At 37.2% G+C, this 20,143-nt stretch overlaps 6 pseudogenes and 2 gene segments (V, D, J or C); all 8 read left to right on the plus strand.

The window, feature by feature from the left end:
• The first annotated feature begins 529 nt into the window (after nt 1–529).
• Nucleotides 530–947, plus strand: LOC144514243 (Ig heavy chain V region 5A pseudogene; annotated as a pseudogene).
• A 508-nt stretch (nt 948–1,455) lies between these two features.
• LOC144514244 (immunoglobulin heavy variable 3-30-3 pseudogene) lies at nt 1,456–2,417 on the plus strand (annotated as a pseudogene). The gene is made up of 3 exons (XR_013501291.1): nt 1,456–1,563; nt 1,660–1,825; nt 2,106–2,417. The product of XR_013501291.1 is annotated as an immunoglobulin heavy variable 3-30-3 pseudogene (transcript).
• Nucleotides 2,418–3,053: 636 nt separating this feature from the next.
• Nucleotides 3,054–3,502, plus strand: LOC144514246 (Ig heavy chain V region 6.96 pseudogene; annotated as a pseudogene).
• Nucleotides 3,503–6,030: 2,528 nt separating this feature from the next.
• On the plus strand, nt 6,031–6,634 carry LOC144514247 (immunoglobulin heavy variable 3-30-3 pseudogene; annotated as a pseudogene).
• Nucleotides 6,635–12,103: 5,469 nt separating this feature from the next.
• On the plus strand, nt 12,104–12,618 carry LOC144514239 (Ig heavy chain V region 5A-like). The segment is given in 2 exon segments: nt 12,104–12,205; nt 12,295–12,618. Coding segments are annotated over 2 exon segments (347 nt in total).
• Nucleotides 12,619–13,120: 502 nt separating this feature from the next.
• Nucleotides 13,121–14,066, plus strand: LOC144514248 (immunoglobulin heavy variable 3-30-3 pseudogene; annotated as a pseudogene). The gene is made up of 3 exons (XR_013501292.1): nt 13,121–13,218; nt 13,315–13,480; nt 13,769–14,066. The product of XR_013501292.1 is annotated as an immunoglobulin heavy variable 3-30-3 pseudogene (transcript).
• Nucleotides 14,067–14,655: 589 nt separating this feature from the next.
• LOC144514249 (Ig heavy chain V region 6.96-like) lies at nt 14,656–15,103 on the plus strand. The segment is given in 2 exon segments: nt 14,656–14,704; nt 14,790–15,103. Coding segments are annotated over 2 exon segments (363 nt in total).
• A 1,180-nt stretch (nt 15,104–16,283) lies between these two features.
• LOC144514241 (Ig heavy chain V region 5A-like) lies at nt 16,284–17,079 on the plus strand (annotated as a pseudogene). Its single transcript, XR_013501290.1, has 2 exons — nt 16,284–16,390; nt 16,481–17,079. The product of XR_013501290.1 is annotated as an Ig heavy chain V region 5A-like (transcript).
• Nucleotides 17,080–20,143: the final 3,064 nt, after the last annotated feature.

A 20,143-nucleotide genomic window follows, 5' to 3' on the forward strand; every position in this document is an offset into this window, starting at 1 on the left:
GTGATTGTTGTTTATCTTATAAGGCTGACTTCCTGTTGCCAGCTGATGGCGCTATGACTATATCTATAATGGCATGTAGATGTCCTCAGGCCTGACTCTTATCAAGCATGACAAATTCCGGGCAGATTGGACAATGTATATTGGAGTTACAACAACTTCCTTTTTCATGGCAAAATGCACAAAACTGCTGCCCTGCTACAGCCATGTTGATTAAAGCACAGCGCCCTGAAATGGTGAAAAAGAAAGCACATTTTAGTCAAAATGACTGACTTCCTGTTGAGTTTAGGTTATAGCTTCAAGAGGCTGTTTTGTACCTCGCACCCGTCGGTGTTTAGGCCCTAATAATAACAACAGGTTCTTTTTTTTCTTTTTATAGCTCCAGACCAACCCACAATCACATGCCATATGTTTGAATCTATGCAAACTCAGAAATCTTCCTGGTGACCCAGTTATAAAGTCTTCACATGAGACTGTCAGTGGAGGTTAAAGAGGATCAGAAGCTCACATCTCGTCAGTTTCAACATAAACCATGTTCTCTGTAGCTCTGCTGCTGCTGTTGGCAGCTGGATGTGAGTCTCTTTGTCAAAGTCAGCAGACCTTCATTTGCAGTATAACTTGATCATTTGTTACAAAACCTTTTCTTTTTTTCAACAGTTGTGAAGTGTGAACAGTTGACCCAGCCAGCCTCTGTGACTGTGCAGCCAGGTCAACGTCTGACCATCACCTGTCAGGTCTCTTATTCTGTTGATAGCTACTACACAGCTTGGATCAGACAGCCTGCAGGGAAAGGACTGGAGTGGATTAGTAGAGATGAAAACATCAAAGATTCACTGAAGAATAAGTTCAGTGTAAACATGGAATCTTCCAGCAACACAGTGACTCTAAATGGACAGAATGTGCAGCCTGAAGACACTGCTGTGTATTACTGTGCCAGAGAGCCACAGTAACACAAACCATCAGTAGACCTGAACAAAAACCCCTCAGAGCCTGAACACTTGTAACATGAAGCCACCAGAGGAGGAGCCCTCAGACCACTAATGGTTTCAACACCAGCTCACTGTTACATTAAAGAGAGAGATAGAGACAACACAAATGGTTCTTACAGTAATTACATTGAACACAGTACAATTAATCAATTTAAATACTCTGACATTGCAATCAGTGATACATCATTGAATGTATATATAAACGTTCAAGTGGTGGAATAAATTCTGTAATTTAACTACAGTATAAATGAATCCTAAAAATAATCATGATATAACATAATATCATGATGTACTGTTCATTAACAATCAAACATATGTTTGTCAGAGATTCAGGTTCCAACTTCTCTTTGAAATGAAAAACAACACCTGAACATTTCATCTTCATTTTGATTTATTCAAATATACTTTAGTCAGCTGATTTACTATCATCAGTATGTAAATCAGCCTCCTTGTGTGTTACCTCATAAAGAAGTGAAGTGTGTGTGTGTCACTGAGAGACAGAAGAGCTCACATCAGTTCAGCTTCAACATCACCATGTTCTCTGTAGCTCTGATACTGCTGCTGGCTGCTGGATCCTGTGAGGAGCTTTCAGTGGATTCACACTAATACACACATTAGAAACATTGAATAGTCAGATGACTGATGGAGATAATGTTGATTTGTGTTTCCACAGGTGTGAACAGTATTGATCTCATCCAGACAGACTCAATGGTTGTGCAGCCTGGACAGTCTCTGATCATCAGCTGTCAGGTCTCTGGTTATTCTTTGACTGATGACAGCTATGCAACAGGTTGGATCAGACAGAGTGAAGGAAAACCAATGGACTGGATTTCCCATCAGTAAAGATAAAGGTACTTTATTGTCACATACATTTAGCAAAATTCATTCTCTGCATTTAACCCATCCCTCGAGGGAGTAATGGGCAGCCAGTTACAGCATCCTGGGGACCAACTCAAGATCTGAGCCAATGCCTTGATCAAGGGCACTGACTGACTTTTTAGATGGTGGGGGAAACCAGAGCACCCAGATGAAACCCACGCAAACATGGGGAGAACATACAAACTTCACACAGAAAGGCCTAGACCGAACTGGATTTGAACCCAGAACCTTCTTGCTGTGATGCCACAGTGCGAACCATTGGGCCACCATGCTGCATCAGTGGGGTGGAGGAAACTTTTACCAAAAAAATGCTCTGAAGAACAAGTTCAGCTACAGCAGAGACACTTCTGCTCTAACAGTGACTCTAAAAGGACAGAATGTGCAGCCTGAGGACACAGCTGTGTATTACTGTGTACGTTACCCCACAGTGATACAAACCACCAACAGACCTGCACAAATACCCAGCAACCAGCATGACTCAACCACACACGTTCTAAATGTTTACATTAATAAAGACAGCACTCTCTAATGAGTTAATATATTTAATGTTTATGGAATTCAATGAATGGTATTAATTGAGTTGTAAAGCCTATAAAAGATGTGAAACACATTTTTCCTGTTTTCATGTAACATCTGATAACTACATTTAAACAGTAGCTACATCTCTTCACAAATACACAGTCATGTTCATAAGTACAAAGCATGTATATTATGACATAATGAGGTGATATAAAAGCAATTTTCAGAAATGCTTGTAGATGTTGGTGATCAGACTAAAACTTTTATTTATATTATTGTGAATGATCTAATGTGCTGCCCATTACGCTCAAAGTGACTAATGAGAAACAGAGCATTCATTCCAAGATGAATCATAATAATCATAATTTAACACATTTTAATAACCCTTGTTTTTTTTAATGTGTCAGTTGACATTTGTGTATTATTAGAATGAATATGGTTGTGGTGTTAATGCCGGCTAACATTTTACACAAATTAAAACATGTCAGACAAACATTAAAACGGCTGACTTAGAGGGTTGACTACTGCACATTAATTTCCTTGTTTCATTAATTATCTCCAGTCCAGTTTCCTCCCTGTGAGGAGGAGTTAATGCAAAACAGATATCTTCCACCTCTACTTATCTGAGTGCAGAGAGGAGGACAGAGAACAGTGGACACACAGTTTAACATGATGGACTATAGGACAGGACTGCTGCTTTTAACTCTCTGCTGGGCAGGTGAAGATTTTCACTGATCTTGATTAAACATAGTTCTGAATTGGGTAACAACTAAATTTCATGTGATGTTTTTTATATCTTGACAGGTGTTGATGGTCAGACTCTGACAGAATCTGAACCAGCGATTAAAAGACCTGGAGAATCCCACAGATTGACATGTACAACATCTGGATTCACACTCAGTAGCTATTATATGGCCTGGATCAGACAGGCTCCTGGAAAAGGACTGGAGTGGATTGCCTGGAATGATAACGGTGGTAGCACCAAATACTACTCTCAGTCAGTTCAGGGCCGGTTTACCATCTCCAGAGACAACAGCAGACAGCAGCTGTATCTGCAGATGAACAGTCTGAAGACTGAAGATTCTGCTGTTTATTATTGTGCTCGAGACCCACAGTGACTGGAGTTGGTTGAGCAGCTGTACAAAATCCTGCAGTATTCTCACTGGGCTGATGAAGCCAAATAATGAAGATGATATATGAATGTGATTGTCGTGAGGAAGGGAATAATAGGACCCAAACGCAGAGCGAAGGCACACTGGCAGGCAAAAGGCTTGAACTCGAGGATTTAAATCAACAAAAAACGGCAGCACAGAGGCTGGAAAACCACAGGAAAAACTCACTAGAACAAAAGAACGCAAGATTCCACACACAAGGGCACAAAAAGACAGGGGGAACACAAACTGACCGGACGAAGACACAAACTGACGGGCAAAACACAAGGCCGCAAACGGACGCAAAACAATCTAACACCAGACAACGGAAACACAGGAGCTAAATAAACTAGGTAACGAGAAGACGCAAGACAGGTGACACCAGGGCTGGGGAACAGGTGGAGCACATCAGACAATCACACAGGGGGGAAAACAAGGGACATAAAACTAGACATGACAAGACAGAAAATAGACATAAAACAGGAAACAGAACATAAACAGGGAAATGCACAACAGAAAAATACGCAACAAAATATACACAGAACACAATACACAACACAGGATACATTTACAAGACAGGGAACAGAAAAATACAGAATAAATATACAAAAACAGGAAACAGCAATAGAAATATACAAACAGGTAACAGAAATGTCCCAAACCACAACAGTAATATTTATATCATATATTTTATATCTTATATTTTTAATATTACTACTTTTTCTATTATTTCCCCCCTACATTTTACATTAGATATCATTTTTAGATAATAAATAAATGACCCTTTTTCTCTTCATTATATAACATCCTGCTTTCCTGAGAAATATTATTACTCAACATTAAACACACAAAAACACAATAAAGATCACTTGTTGGTAAAAGTGCCAAAAACATCACAACAATCTGGTTTCTTAAATTAAACTACTTCAACTCCTGCAGTAAGAAACATTTCTTGTCTTTCCTCGTCCTCCCTGGGCTGATAAACTCTGCACTGTCTCACATGACTAATGTCCTCAGGTCAAGTCATTCAAAATGAGACAACACAGACATTTGAGTATGATTGTTGTATGACTGGCTTTTAAGAACTCTGAATAAAAACAAGTAAAAATCATGCTGCATGATATTTGATATATGATTTTATTTCTGAAATAACCACACACATATGAAGGTAAAATATGTTGTTTATTACAGAAGAGTAACTTGTTAATGGATGAACTACAATAGTTTTCATCTTTGTTAAAGGATTTAGTTTTTTGTATTGTATCAAGTTTCAGTTCCTGAGCAGCTGTTTTCCTCTAAAAGGCTTCAAGTTTCTCTGTATGTCTGTTTCTTTAAACATCTGCAAACACTGAAACTCATTACAAGGACTCTTTTATTAAAAGCTGCAAAATATATTACTATTCATATGATTCTGGCTGCTGTCAATGTATTTATGTTTGCACCAGATACAGTCAGTAACCAAATATATGAAAAAATAAATGCAGGTAGCAGCTACTACACAGCTTGGATCAGACAGCATGCAGAGAAAGGACTGGAGTGATTGTACATGGTGGTGTTGTATCCACCAAACTACAACGATTCACTGAAGAACAAGTTCAGTATCGAATTAAGACTCTCCCAGTGACTCATCAGTAGACCTGAACAAAAACCCCTCAGAGCCTGAACACTTGTAACATGAAGCCACCAGAGGAGGAGCCCTCAGACCACTAATGGTTTCAACACCAGCTCACTGTTACACTAAAGGATGAAACAGTCTTTAGATTTTTTTTAAATGGTGATTTATCTACAGTACGGTATTGTTTCTGCTAGTCACCCACAACATTACTGTTCATCGCTTCCTGGTTTCCCAAAACTAAAGAGCGTCCCGAGGCCCAAATCCCAAAACGTGCGTGCATTAATCCTACATCAGAAACAACTAGTGGTGTTAAAAGAGTTTGCGTTAACTCTTTATTATGGCGTTCATTTTGACAGCCCTAGTTTAAATACTTGGAGGTTTCAATCACTGATACATCATTGTCTGTACTCCCACAAGACAGACTGAATTACACTTTTAGAAATTGTTTAACATTAATTTACCTTATTTAAGTGATTATGTAGAAATGCAGCTGAATTTCTCTTCAAAAGATGAATTTTGTGCTCTGAATTTTATTAGTTTAAAAATCGATGTTTGGTCTAATAATATTGTAGATAAGCTTTATTCACATGAAAAACAGCAATTTGATCAAAAATAACTTTAGAAGACATGAGATGTTGTTTATCTATCTCAAGTCGACAAGGTGATTTAACTACTACATAAACTGAAAGCAATTTTTTTAATGAAAATATTAATAACTTTAATTGATGAACAGTAACATTATTCCATTATTTGTACATTGCATTGGACAAAAGTGAGCGTAAATAAACACATTCAAATGTTACAAAGTGACTTAAACTAAAAATAAATAAAAAATAAAGGATTAGGTAACATCAGGTTACAAATGTGAAACAAAGTCAAAATGGTAAGAGATACGGTGAGATGATTTGTGAAAACGCAACATACAGTTAGGAGAAAGTGAAAAAAGGAGGAGTCGATGCAAAACTCAGATATCTTCACCTCTACTTATCTGAGTGCAGAGAGGAGGACAGAGAACAGTGGACACACAGTTTAACATGATGGACTATAGGACAGGACTGCTGCTTTTAACTCTCTGCTGGGCAGGTGAAGATTTTCACTGATCTTAATTTGAAGTTGTCTTTAAAACATTACCAAAAATAAAAGCAACTTATTATTTTCTTTATTTGACAGGTGTCAATGGTCAGACTCTGACGGAATCTGAACCAGCGGTTAAAAGACCTGGAGAATCCCACAGATTGACCTGTACAACATCTGGATTGTCATTCAGTAGCTACTGGATGGCCTGGATCAGACAGGCTCCTGGAAAAGGACTGGAATTTGTAGCAACTATCGAATATGATAGTGACAGAATCTACTACTCTCAGTCAGTCCAAGGCCGGTTTACCATCTCCAGAGACAACAGCAGAGAGCAGCTGTATCTGCAGATGAACAGTCTGAAGACTGAAGATTCTGCTGTTTATTATTGTGCTCGAGACCCACAGTGACTGGAGTTGGTTGAGCAGCTGTACAAAATCCTACAGTACTCATTCTTTCAGGCTGGTAGTGCACAAGTTTGAAATATTTTCCATAAAATGTATATATTTAAACATTTTATAATACATTTTTGTTGTTTTCAGGTGGTTTTTTAAGTTGTTTTATATTCTGTATTTTTATTTTCATATATGTTTTTATTATGAATGAATAATCCTCCCTGTATTATAAACAAACTTGAAAACACATTAAAAACACAATAAAGATCACTCATTGATAAAAGGTCCAAAGACAGCCCAACAATCTGGTTGCTGAAATTAAACTTCTACAAATACTTTACATTTCTACACAGTAAGACACAATACTGTCTGTAAATGATATGATGTGGAATCTATGAGAATGAAAAATAATGTTACTGTTTCTTTTATAAAATCACTAGAGGACATTCAGTGTCTAGTTTCTCTCTCCTCTGTTACTAAAAGGAGAAACTCAGATCAGCTGCTCTCATTGATCTTAACTGACTGATACTCAAACTCTGAAATGATTCATATTGCTCTGTAATAAAATCAATAGGTATATAAGAATATGTCACTCTTTCCATCACATACTGTAATTTCATTAAAATTATTTCTAAGAGAAAACAGCTGAAAGTGGAGATGAGAGATGCAGCATTTAACGTTATTGTTTAGAGTGAATTTACTTTTATCGTGTATGGAGATAACTATTTTATATAAAAAAGATTATTAATGTTTGAAGATAATACTATAGTCATTAAGGAATTATTGTTGTGTATTAACACAAATGAAAGTCTAGAAAATAAGTGGAGACAATATTGAACAAACAGTTTAATGCAATAAAGTTATCTGTACCTAGATATGAAGAAAACAAAAATGACACGCATATTTTCACTCTGTAGATATAATAACACTAAACAAACTCTTCTATTGACTCCAGTTAGACCAACATTGATGCTTCATATGTTTGATTTTATGCAAACTCAGTGACCTTCCTTGTTTCTCAGCTATAAAAACATCACATCAGGCTGTCAGTGGAGTTCAGCGCGTCAGTTTCAACATAAACCATGTTCTCTGTAGCTCTGCTGCTGCTGTTGGCAGCTGGATGTGAGTCTCTCTGGATTTCTTAAAGTCAACAGTTCTTCTATTGCATTATAACTTCATCACTTGATACAAAACATTTTCTTTTTTAACAGGTGTGAAGTGTGAACAGTTGACCCAGCCAGCCTCTGTGACTGTGCAGCCAGGTCAACGTCTGACCATCACCTGTCAGGTCTCTTATTCTGTTAGCAGCTACTACACAGCTTGGATCAGACAGCCTGCAGGGAAAGGACTGGAGTGGATTGGAATGGCAGCAGTTGGATCCACGACTTACTTCAAAGATTCACTGAAGAACAAGTTCAGTATCAGCTTGGACTCTTCCAGCAACACAGTGACTCTAAATGGACAGAATGTCCAGCCTGAAAGCCACAGTAACACAAACCATCAGTAGACCTGAACAAAAACCCCTCAGAGCCTGAACACTTGTAACATGAAGCCACCAGAGGAGGAGCCCTCAGACCACTAATGGTTTCAACACCAGCTCACTGTTACACTAAAGGATGAAACAGTCTTTAGATTTTTTTTTAAATGGTGATTTATCTACAGTACGGTATTGTTTCTGCTAGCCACCCACAACATTACTGTTCATCGCTTCCTGGTTTCCCAAAACTAAAGAGTGTCCCGAGGCCCAAATCCCAAAACGTGCGTGCATTAATCCTACATCAGAAACAACTAGTGGTGTTAAAAGAGTTTGCGTTAACTCTTTATTATGGCGTTCATTTTGACAGCCCTAGTTTAAATACTTGGAGGTTTCAATCACTGATACATCATTGTCTGTACTCCCACAAGACAGACTGAATTAGACTTTTAGAAATTGTTTAACATTAATTTACCTACATGATTATGTAGAAATGCAGCTGAATTCTCTTCAAAAGATGAATTTTGTGCTCTGAATTTTATTAGTTTAAAAATCGATGTTTGGTCTAATAATATTGTAGATAAGCTTTATTCACATGAAAAACAGCAATTTGATCAAAAATAACTTTAGGAGAAAGTTGTTTATCTATTCTCTTTTATTTATGAACAGTAACATTATTCCATTATTTGTTCTTTGCATTGGACAAAAGTGAGCGTAAATAAACACATTCAAATCTTACAAAGTGACTTAAAGTAAAAAATAAATAAAAATAAAGGATTAGGTAACATCAGGTTACAAATGTGGTAAGAGATACAGTGAGATGATTTGTGAAAACACAAAATACAGTTAGGAGCAAAAAAGGAGGAGTCAATGCAAAACTCAGATATCTTCACCTCTACTTATCTGAGTGCAGAGAGGAGGACAGAGAACAGTGGAGACACAGTTTAACATGATGGACTATAGGACAGGACTGCTGCTTTTAACTCTCTGCTGGGCAGGTGAAGATTTTCACTGATCTCGATTTCAAGTTGTCTTTAAAACATTACCAAAATTAAAAGCAACTGATTATTTTCTTTATTTGACAGGTGTCGATGGTCAGACTCTGACGGAATCAGAACCAGCAGTTAAAAGACCTGGAGAATCCCACAGATTGACCTGTACAACATCTGGATTGTCATTTAGTAGCAGCTGGATGGCCTGGATCAGACAGGCTCCTGGAAAAGGACTGGAGTGGGTTGCTAGTTGACAGGTATTTGGCATTTTTTAGTTTCCCTGCTCTTGTAGAAAACTACTGATGATAAAGTGCATCTGCTTTCCATGTTCCCTTTTTAAACCTGAAGAGGGAGGTCCATGCAAACTCTTCCTTCCTTCTAATCACACCATCAACAGCTCTTAGAACATTTATGACAGAACAACTGGGACACTAGAAAACTTAGAAATATTCAGATCAGAAAACACTGGATTACAGTGTTTACTACAGAATGGAGAATATGATTTCATGGAGTTTATTCTTCATAGTTACTTTTCATGGTAAGAGTAATTTCTGCTTTGACGCACTGAAGACACTCTAGTGTAACTATTTAACCTCTGTGATGGATGATTATCACAATTTCTTTAATTGCAGGAGTTTGGAGTGAGATCAAACTGGACCAGTCTCCCTCTGAGGTGAAAAGACCTGGAGAGACAGTGAAGATGTCATGTATCATATCTGGTTATAGCATGACAAGCAAGAATATTCACTGGATACGACAGAGACCAGGGGAAGCTCTGTAGTGGATTGGAAGGATGGATACAGGTTCAAACTCTGCTATCTATGGCAGCTCCTATCAAAGCCGTTTCATCATGACTGAAGATGTTCCCAGCAGCACTCAGTACCTCGAGGTCCAGAGCCTGACAGCAGCAGATTCTGCCGTTTACTTCTGTGCTCGAGAAGACACAGTGACTGAAGACAGTGGAGCAGCTGCACAAAAACCTCCACAGACAACAAACAGCAAAGTGATATTAATGACATCTGAGTCCCCCCCCCCCTTACAAAACACTGTGATATATTTACATTATATTTCTATATATTTTACTTTATACTTATGAGTAAATATGTATTCTCTTCATGATGTTACATACCTTAGAGTATTAGACAGAGTTTCTTCAATTGTCAATTTCTTCAAAAGCGCCATATACTGTAATACTAAGTTGCCAAATTCAATTACAAATCATGTTATATTATAAAATGGTGAAATGACAATAACGTAATTGTCAAAAATGATAGTAGATGTTGATCTGAATAAAATTGTATGATTGTAAATACTCCATGTGCTGCCTATTGTTCTCAAAATGACTAATGAGAAACAGAGCCTTGATGACAAGATTAATTGTGATTTAACACATTTGAAAAAACCTTGTATCTTAATGTGTCAGATATAATTTGTATATTATTAGAATACATTTGGTTGTGGTGTTAATACTGAAACATTTTACACAAATTATAACATGTCAGACAAAGGTCAAAACAGCTGACTTGGAGGGTTGACTCTGACTCAGTTTCATTAAATATCTCCAGTGCAGATGTTTCCTCCCTGTGAGGAGGAGTCGATGCAAAACTCAGATATCTTCACCTCTACTTATCTGAGTGCAGAGAGGAGGACAGAGAACAGTGGACACACAGTTTAACATGATGGACTATAGGACAGGACTGCTGCTTTTAACTCTCTGCTGGGCAGGTGAGGATTTTCACTGATCTCGATTTCAAGTTGTCTTTAAAACATTACCAAAATTAAAAGCAACTGATTATTTTCTTTATTTGACAGGTGTCGATGGTCAGACTCTGACGGAATCAGAACCAGCAGTTAAAAGACCTGGAGAATCCCACAGATTGACCTGTACAACATCTGGATTGTCATTCAGTAGCTACTGGATGGTCTGGATCAGACAGGCTCCTGGAAAAGGACTGGAGTGGGTTGCTACTATCACTCATACCAGTAGCAACATGTACTACTCTCAGTCAGTCCAAGGCCGGTTTACCATCTCCAGAGACAACAGCAGAGAGCAGCTGTATCTGCAGATGAACAGTCTGAAGACTGAAGATTCTGCTGTTTATTATTGTGCTCGAGACCCACAGTGACTGGAGTTGGTTGAGCAGCTGTACAAAATCCTACAGTAGTCATTCTTTCAGGCTGGTAGAGCACAAGTTTGAAATATTTTTCATAAAATGTATATATTTGAAACATTTTATATTACATTTTTGTTGTTTTCAGGTTAAGATATTTTACATTCTGTAATTTTATTTTTGTATATGTTGAAAACACATTAAAAACACAATAAAGATCACTCATTGATAAAAGGTCCAAAGACAGCCCAACAATCTGGTTGCTGAAATTAAACTACAAATACTTTACATTTCTACACAGTAAGACACAATACTGTCTGTAAATGATATGATGTGGAATCTATGAGAATGAAAAATCATGTTACTGTTTCTTTTATAAAATCACTAGAGGACAGTCAGTGTCTAGTTTCTCTCTCCTCTGTTACTAAAAGGAGAAACTCAGATCAGCTGTTCTCATTGATCTTAACTGACTGATACTCAAACTCTGAAATGATTCATATTGCTCTGTAATAATATCAATAGGTACATATGAATATGTCACTCTTTCCATCACATACTGTAGTTTCATTAAAATAATTTCTAAGAGAAAACAGCTGAAAGTGGAGATGAGAGATGACAGCATTTAACGTTATTGTTTAAAGTGAATTTACTATTATCGTGTATGGAGATAACTATTTTATATTAAACGTTTTTTTAATGTTTGAAGAAAGTCTGGAAAATATGTGAAAATAATATTGACAGTTGAAAGTTATCTGTATTTGGATATGAAGAAAAAATTTATCCAGGCATATTTTCACTCTGCAGATATAATAACACTGAACAAACTCTTCTATTGACTCCAGTTAGACCAACGTTGATGCTTCATATGTTTGATTTTATGCAAACTCAGTGACCTTCCTTGTTTCTCAGCTATAAAAACATCACATCAGGCTGTCAGTGGAGTTCAGCACGTCAGTTTCGACATAAACCATGTTCTCTGTAGCTCTGCTGCTGCTGTTGGCAGCTGGATGTGAGTCTCTCTGGATTTGTTAAAGTCAACAGTTTTTCTTTTGCAGTATAACTATCATTTGTTACAAAACATTTTCTTTTTTTCAACAGGTGTGAAGTGTGAACAGTTGACCCAGCCAGCCTCTGTGACTGTGCAGCCAGGTCAACGTCTGACCATCACCTGTCAGGTCTCTTATTCTGTTGGTAGCTACTACACAGCTTGGATCAGACAGCCTGCAGGGAAAGGACTGGAGTGGATTGGAATGGCTGTGTTGGATGCACCACATACTACAAAGATTCACTGAAGAACAAGTTCAGCATCAGCTTAGACTCTTCCAGCAACACAGTGACTCTAAATGGACAGAATGTCCAGCCTGAAGACACTGCTGTGTATTACTGTGCCAGAGAGCCACAGTAACACAAACCATCAGTAGACCTGAACAAAAACCCCTCAGAGCCTGAACACTTGTAACATGAAGCCACCAGAGGAGGAGCCCTCAGACCACTAATGGTTTCAACACCAGCTCACTGTTACATTAAAGAGAGAGATAGAGACAACACAAATGGTTCTTACAGTAATTACATTGAACACAGTACAATTAATCAATTTAAATACTCTGACATTGCAATTAGTGATACATCAATGAATGTATATATAAACGTTCAAGTGGTGGAATAAATTCTGTAATTTAACTACAGTATAAATGAATCCTAAAAAAGTCAGTTTCTCTTTCATAATATCATGATGTACTGTTCATTAACAATCAAACATATGTTTGTCAGAGATTCAGGTTCCAACTTCTCTTTGAAATGAAAAACAACACCTGAACATTTCATCTTCATTTTGATTTATTCAAATATACTTTAGTCAGCTGATTTACTATCATCAGTATGTAAATCAGCCTCCTTGTGTGTTTCCTCATAAAGAAGTGAAGTGTGTGTGTGTCACTGAGAGACAGAAGAGCTCACATCAGTTCAGCTTCAACATCACCATGTTCTCTGTAGCTCTGATACTGCTGCTGGCTGCTGGATCCTGTGAGGAGCTTTCAGTGGATTCACACTAATACACACATTAGAAACACTGAATAGTCAGATGACTGATGGAGATAATGTTGATTTGTGTTTCCACAGGTGTGAACAGTATTGATCTCGTCCAGACAGACTCAATGGTTGTGCAGCCTGGACAGTCTCTGATCATCAGCTGTCAGGTCTCTGGTTATTCTTTGACTGATGACAGCTATGCAACAGGTTGGATCAGACAGAGTGAAGGAAAACCAATGGACTGGATTTCCCATCAGTAAAGATAAAGGTACTTTATTGTCACATACATTTAGCGAAATTCATTCTCTGCATTTAACCCATCCCTTGAGGGAGTAATGGGCAGCCAGTTACAGCGTCCAGGGACCAACTCAAGATCTGAGCCAATGCCTTGATCAAGGGCACTGACTGACTTTTTAGATGGTGGGGAAAACCGGAGCACCCAGAGGAAACCCACGCAAACATGGGGAGAACATTCAAACTTCACACAGAAAGGCCTAGACTGAACTGGATTTGAACCCAGAACCTTCTTGCTGTGATGCCACAGTGCGAACCATTGGGCCACCATGCTGCATCAGTGTGGTGGAGGAAACTTTTACCAAAAAAATGCTCTGAAGAACAAGTTCAGCTACAGCAGAGACACTTCTGCTCTAACAGTGACTCTAAAAGGACAGAATGTGCAGCCTGAGGACACAGCTGTGTATTACTGTGTACGTTACCCCACAGTGATACAAACCACCAACAGACCTGCACAAATACCCAGCAACCAGCATGACTCAACCACACACGTTCTAAATGTTTACATTAATAAAGACAGCACTCTCTAATGAGTTAATATATTTAATGTTTATGGAATTCAATGAATGGTATTAATTGAGTTGTAAAGCCTATAAAAGATGTGAAACACATTTTTCCTGTTTTCATGTAACATCTGATAACTACATTTAAACAGTAGCTACATCTCTTCACAAATACACAGTCATATTCATAAGTACAAAGCATGTATATTATGACATAATGAGGTGATATAAAAGCAATTTTCAGAAATGCTTGTAGATGTTGGTGATCAGACTAAAACTTTTATTTATATTATTGTGAATGATCTAATGTGCTGCCCATTACGCTCAAAGTGACTAATGAGAAACAGAGCATTCATTCCAAGATGAATCATAATAATCATAATTTAACACATTTTAATAACCCTTGTTTTTTTTAATGTGTCAGTTGACATTTGTGTATTATTAGAATGAAAAAAAACATGTCAGACAAACATTGAAATGGCTGACTTAGAGGGTTGACTATTGCACATTAATTTCCTTGTTTCATTAATTATCTCCAGTCCAGTTTCCTCCCTGTGAGGAGGAGTTAATGCAAAACAGATATCTTCCACCTCTACTTATCTGAGTGCAGAGAACAGTGGACACACAGTTTAACATGATGGACTATAGGACAGGACTGCTGCTTTTAACTCTCTGCTGGACAGGTGAAGATTTTCACTGATCTTAATTAAACATAGTTCTGAATTGGGTAACAACTAATTTCATGTGATGTTTTTTATATCTTGACAGGTGTTGATGGTCAGACTCTGACAGAATCTGAACCAGCGATTAAAAGACCTGGAGAATCCCACAGATTGACCTGTACCACATCTGGATTCACATTCAGTGACTTCAGAATGCACTGGGTCAGACAGGTTCCTGGAAAAGGACTGGAGTGGGTTGCTTATATTAGATATGACAGTAGCTACATCTACTACTCTCAGTCAGTCCAAGGCCGGTTTACCATCTCCAGAGACAACAGCAGAGAGCAGCTGTATCTGCAGATGAACAGTCTGAAGACTGAAGATTCTGCTGTTTATTATTGTGCTCGAGACCCACAGTGACTGGAGTTGGTTGAGCAGCTGTACAAAATCCTACAGTACTCATTCTTTCAGGCTGGTAGTGCACAAGTTAGAAATATTTTGCATAAAATCTATATATTTAAACATTTCATATTACATTTTTGTTGTTTTCAGGTTATTAAGTTGTTTTATATTCTGTAATGTTATTTTCATATATGTTTTTATTATAGATTAATAATCCTCCCTTATTATACACAAAGTTGAATACACATTAAAAACACAATAAAGATCACTCATTGATAAAAGGTCCAAAGACAGCCCAACAATCTGGTTGATGAAATTAAACTACTACAAATACTTCATATTTCTACACACAGTAAGACACAATACTGTCTGTAAATGATATGATGTGGAATCTATGAGAATGAAAAATAATGTTACTGTTTCTTTTATAAAATCACTAGAGGACAGTCAGGGTCTAGTTTCTCTCTCCTCTGTTACTAAAAGGAGAAACTCAGATCAGAGATGACAGCATTTAACATTATTGTTTACATACAAAGTGAATTTACTTGTATCGTGTAAGTAAGGACATCAATAGAAATCTTAATTCTTCACTAGCACCCCTCAAATTAAAGATTTTTTTCATTTCAATATAAATAAAACTTGAATTGAAATAAAACAATTCATAGCAAAAAAAAATGCATTATTTAAACTGCTTGAAATGTTTATTTTAATCCCAGGACTTTGAGTAAGTTATGACATTACCATCCTTAATAAACTATATATATAAACAGGTATGTTTTGTTTTGTAATGCATATTCATTTGTAATCAAGGCCTTGACAATTAGTGCAACAAAAATTAAAAAGGACATTGAAAAACATAATCAGCACCAGATTCATTTTTAAAGCATTAAATTCTTTAATAAAATAGAGCATCAGATTTTGCCAAATAAACCCTAATAAGTTTATTCCAGACTCCAAGCTGAACCACAGCAGCTTATCTTAAGACGCTGAGGTGTTTTTATTTTGTAAATAATAATAATCATGACAAAACTATTCATAATACTCATAATAATTGTAATAATAATAACACTAATTAAAGCTGCAAGCAGTGGAAGGGCCCTTTTTCTTTATAGCTCCAGACCAACCCACAATCACATGCCATATGTTTGAATCTATGCAAACTCAGAAATCTTCCTGGTGACCCAGTTATAAAGTCTTCACATGAGACTGTCAGTGGAGGTTAAAGAGGATCAGAAGCTCACATCTCATCAATTTCAACATAAACCATGTTCTCTGTAGCTCTGCTGCTGCTGTTGGCAGCTGGATGTGAGTCTCTCTGGATTTGTCAAAGTCAGCAGACCTTCATTTGCAGTATGACTTGATCATTTGTTACAAAACCTTTTCTTTTTTCAACAGGTGTGAAGTGTGAACAGTTGACCCAGCCAGCCTCTGTGACTGTGCAGCCAGGTCAACGTCTGACCATCACCTGTCAGGTCTCTTATTCTCTCAGCAGCTACTACACAGCTTGGATCAGACAGCCTGCAGGGAAAGGACTGGAGTGGATTAGTAGTGATGACAAACATCAAAGATTCACTGAAGAACAAGTTCAGTGTAAACATGGAATCTTCCAGCAACACAGTGACTCTAAATGGACAGAATGTGCAGCCTGAAGACACTGCTGTGTATTACTGTGCCAGAGAGCCACAGTAACACAAACCATCAGTAGACCTGAACAAAAACCCCTCAGAGCCTGAACACTTGTAACATGAAGCCACCAGAGGAGGAGCCCTCAGACCACTAATGGTTTCAACACCAGCTCACTGTTACAGCAAGGAGAGAAACATATCTTTAGATTTTATAAATGGTTCTACATTGAATTTAACAGCCACAGTTTTCATTAATTTAAATACCTTGAAATTACAATCAATGATACATCATTATATGTATAATCTTCAAGTGATGGAATAAATTCAGTTCACAACTTCTTAAAGGTTGTGATCTAACTACAGTATAAATGAGTCCTCAAAATCAGTTTCTCTTCCATAATATTTTTTTAAAAAATGGAAATCATAACTGCATCAGTAACTAAATCACTAATCTTTAGCCAACTTCAATGTGAGGTTAATTAGTCAAACCAAAAAAAGAATTATTTTCATTACCAAAGTGTGTTTGTCAGAGATTCCACCTTCTCTTTGTGTGAGTGTATGTTTATGGAGTTCCCTGAGTGGTAGAGGCATTTATTGTTACTGGTAGACGGAGGAAAAGTTGAGAATTTGAACGTATCAGTGTCGATCTCATTTGATTTCCACTGCAGGATATATCAATATAGAAGAGACTTAGAGAAAGTTGATTTTCTCTCAATACAAGATGCATATTAACACATTTTTCATAGTATATACAGTATATTTTTGTGTATTGTGATGCCTAGAAAAGATGGGGACATTTTTCCTGTTCAATGCAATGTGATAGAAAATAACATCTGATAACTACATTTTAACAGCAGCTATACATCTCTTCACAAATAGGATGACATTTCCCTTCTGGAATTTGGCCAATATGAAAGATGCTCTAAACTGCTAAACCGTGGGTTAAAGATTGTCAAGGTAGAACATTGTAGTTGTTTATGTCCCATTAATTTCTTAATCAGTTAGTTAGTTTTCAGGACTTTGATATTTCACAGTTTCCTCTGCTGTTGTAGAGATACTCTACTTATGGAAATGTATCTGTGTGACATGTTCCCATTTTAAACCTGTAGAGGGAGGTCTATGCAAACTCTTCCTCTCTTATAATGACAAAATACTATATTGACTGGATAGGACAGAGACCAGGAGAAGCTCTGGAGTGGATTGGGGATATGGATGCAGGTTCAAACTCTGCTAGCTATGGCAGCTCCTTTCAAAGCCGTTTCATCATGACTGAAGATGTTCCCAGCAGCACTCAGTACCTCGAGGTCCAGAGCCTGACAGCAGCAGATTCTGCTGTTTACTTCTGTGCTCGAGAAGACACAGTGACTGAAGACAGTGGAGCAGCTGCACAAAAACCTCCACAGACAACAAACAGCAATGTGATATTAAGCATCCGAGTTTTTTACCACCTAAGCATTTTGATATATCCACATTAGATTTCCATAATATTTGACTGTACAGGTACATATTTCTTTTCATCATGATGTGACATACCTCACATTAATAGATAGAGTTCCTTCAATGGTCAAAGCATTATCTACTGTAAAACTAACTTGCAAAAGTAATATTCATAGGTAAAAGCCATGATGTTATAATGGTATTAAATGGTGACATGTCAATAAAGTAATTAAAACAGAGCCTTGAAAACAAGAATAATTATGATTCAACAAGTTTTAATTAACCTTGTATGTTACTGTAATGTGTCAGATCTCATTGTTGTATTAATATAATAACTGTGGTTGTGGTGTTAATATTAATACACATTTTACACAAATTAAAACATGTCAGACAAAGGTCAAAACAGCTGACTTGGAGGGTTGACTCTGACTCAGTTTCATTAAATATCTCCAGTCCAGATGTTTCCTCCCTGTGAGGAGGAGTCGATGCAAAACTCAGATATCTTCCACCTCTACTTATCTGAGTGCAGAGAGGAGGACAGAGAACAGTGGACACACAGTTTAACATGATGGACTATAGGACAGGACTGCTGCTTTTAACTCTCTGCTGGGCAGGTGAAGATTTTCACTGATCTTAATTAAACATAGTTTTGAATTGTGTAACAACTAAATTCATGTGATGTTTTTTTATATCTTGACAGGTGTTGATGGTCAGACTCTGACAGAATCTGAACCAGCGATTAAAAGACCTGGAGAATCCCACAAATTGACCTGTACAACATCTGGATTCACATTCAGCAGCTACTATATGGCCTGGATCAGACAGGCTCCTGGAAAACGACTGGAGTGGGTTGCGAGTATCTACAGTAGTACTAGCATCTACTACTCTCAGTCAGTCCAAGGCCGGTTTACCATCTCCAGAGACAACAGCAGACAGCAGCTGTATCTGCAGATGAACAGTCTGAAGACTGAAGATTCTGCTGTTTATTATTGTGCTCGAGACCCACAGTGACTGGAGTTGGTTGAGCAGCTGTACAAAATCCTGCAGTATTCTTACTGGGCTGATGAAGCCAAATAATGAGGATGATATATGAATGTAATATGTATACCATATATTCTAATATTACTACTTTTTACCCCTACATTTTATATCATATTTTTAGATAATAAATTACCCTTTGTCTCTTCATTATATAACATCCTGCTTTCCTGAGAAATATTATTACTCAACATTAAACACACAAAAACACAATAAAGATCACTTGTTGGTAAAAGTGCCAAAAACATCACAATGATAAACTACTTCAACTCCTGCAGTAAGAAACATTTCTTGTCTTTCCTCGTCCTCCCTGGGCTGATAAACTCTGCACTGTCTCACATGACTAATGTCCTCAGGTCAAGTCATTCAAAATGAGACAACACAGACATTTGAGTATGATTGTTGTATGACTGGCTTTTAAGAACTCTGAATAAAAACAAGTAAAAATCATGCTGCATGATATTTGATATATGATTTTATTTCTGAAATAACCACACACATATGAAGGTAAAATATGTTGTTTATTACAGAAGAGTAACTTGTTAATGGATGAACTACAATAGTTTTCATCTTTGTTAAAGGATTTAGTTTTTTGCATTTTGATCACGTTTCAGTTCCTGAGCAGCTGTTTTCCTCTAAAAGGCTTCAAGTTTCTCTGTATGTCTGTTTCTTTAAACATCTGCAAACACTGAAACCATTACAAGTCTTTTATTAAAAGTTGCAAAATATATTACTATTCACATGATTCTGGCTGCTGTCAATGTATTTATGTTTTCACCAGATACAGTCAGTAACCAAATATCTGAAAAAATAAATGCAGGTAGCAGCTACTACACCGCTTGGATCAGACAGCATGCAGAGAAAGGACTGGAGTGATTGTACATGGTGGTGTTGTATCCACCAAACTACAACGATTCACTGAAGAACAAGTTCAGTATCAAATTAAGACTCTCCCAGT

This window comes from Sander vitreus, unplaced genomic scaffold (assembly GCF_031162955.1).
Source record: "Sander vitreus isolate 19-12246 unplaced genomic scaffold, sanVit1 ctg509_0, whole genome shotgun sequence".
Classification (NCBI taxonomy): domain Eukaryota; kingdom Metazoa; phylum Chordata; class Actinopteri; order Perciformes; family Percidae; genus Sander; species Sander vitreus.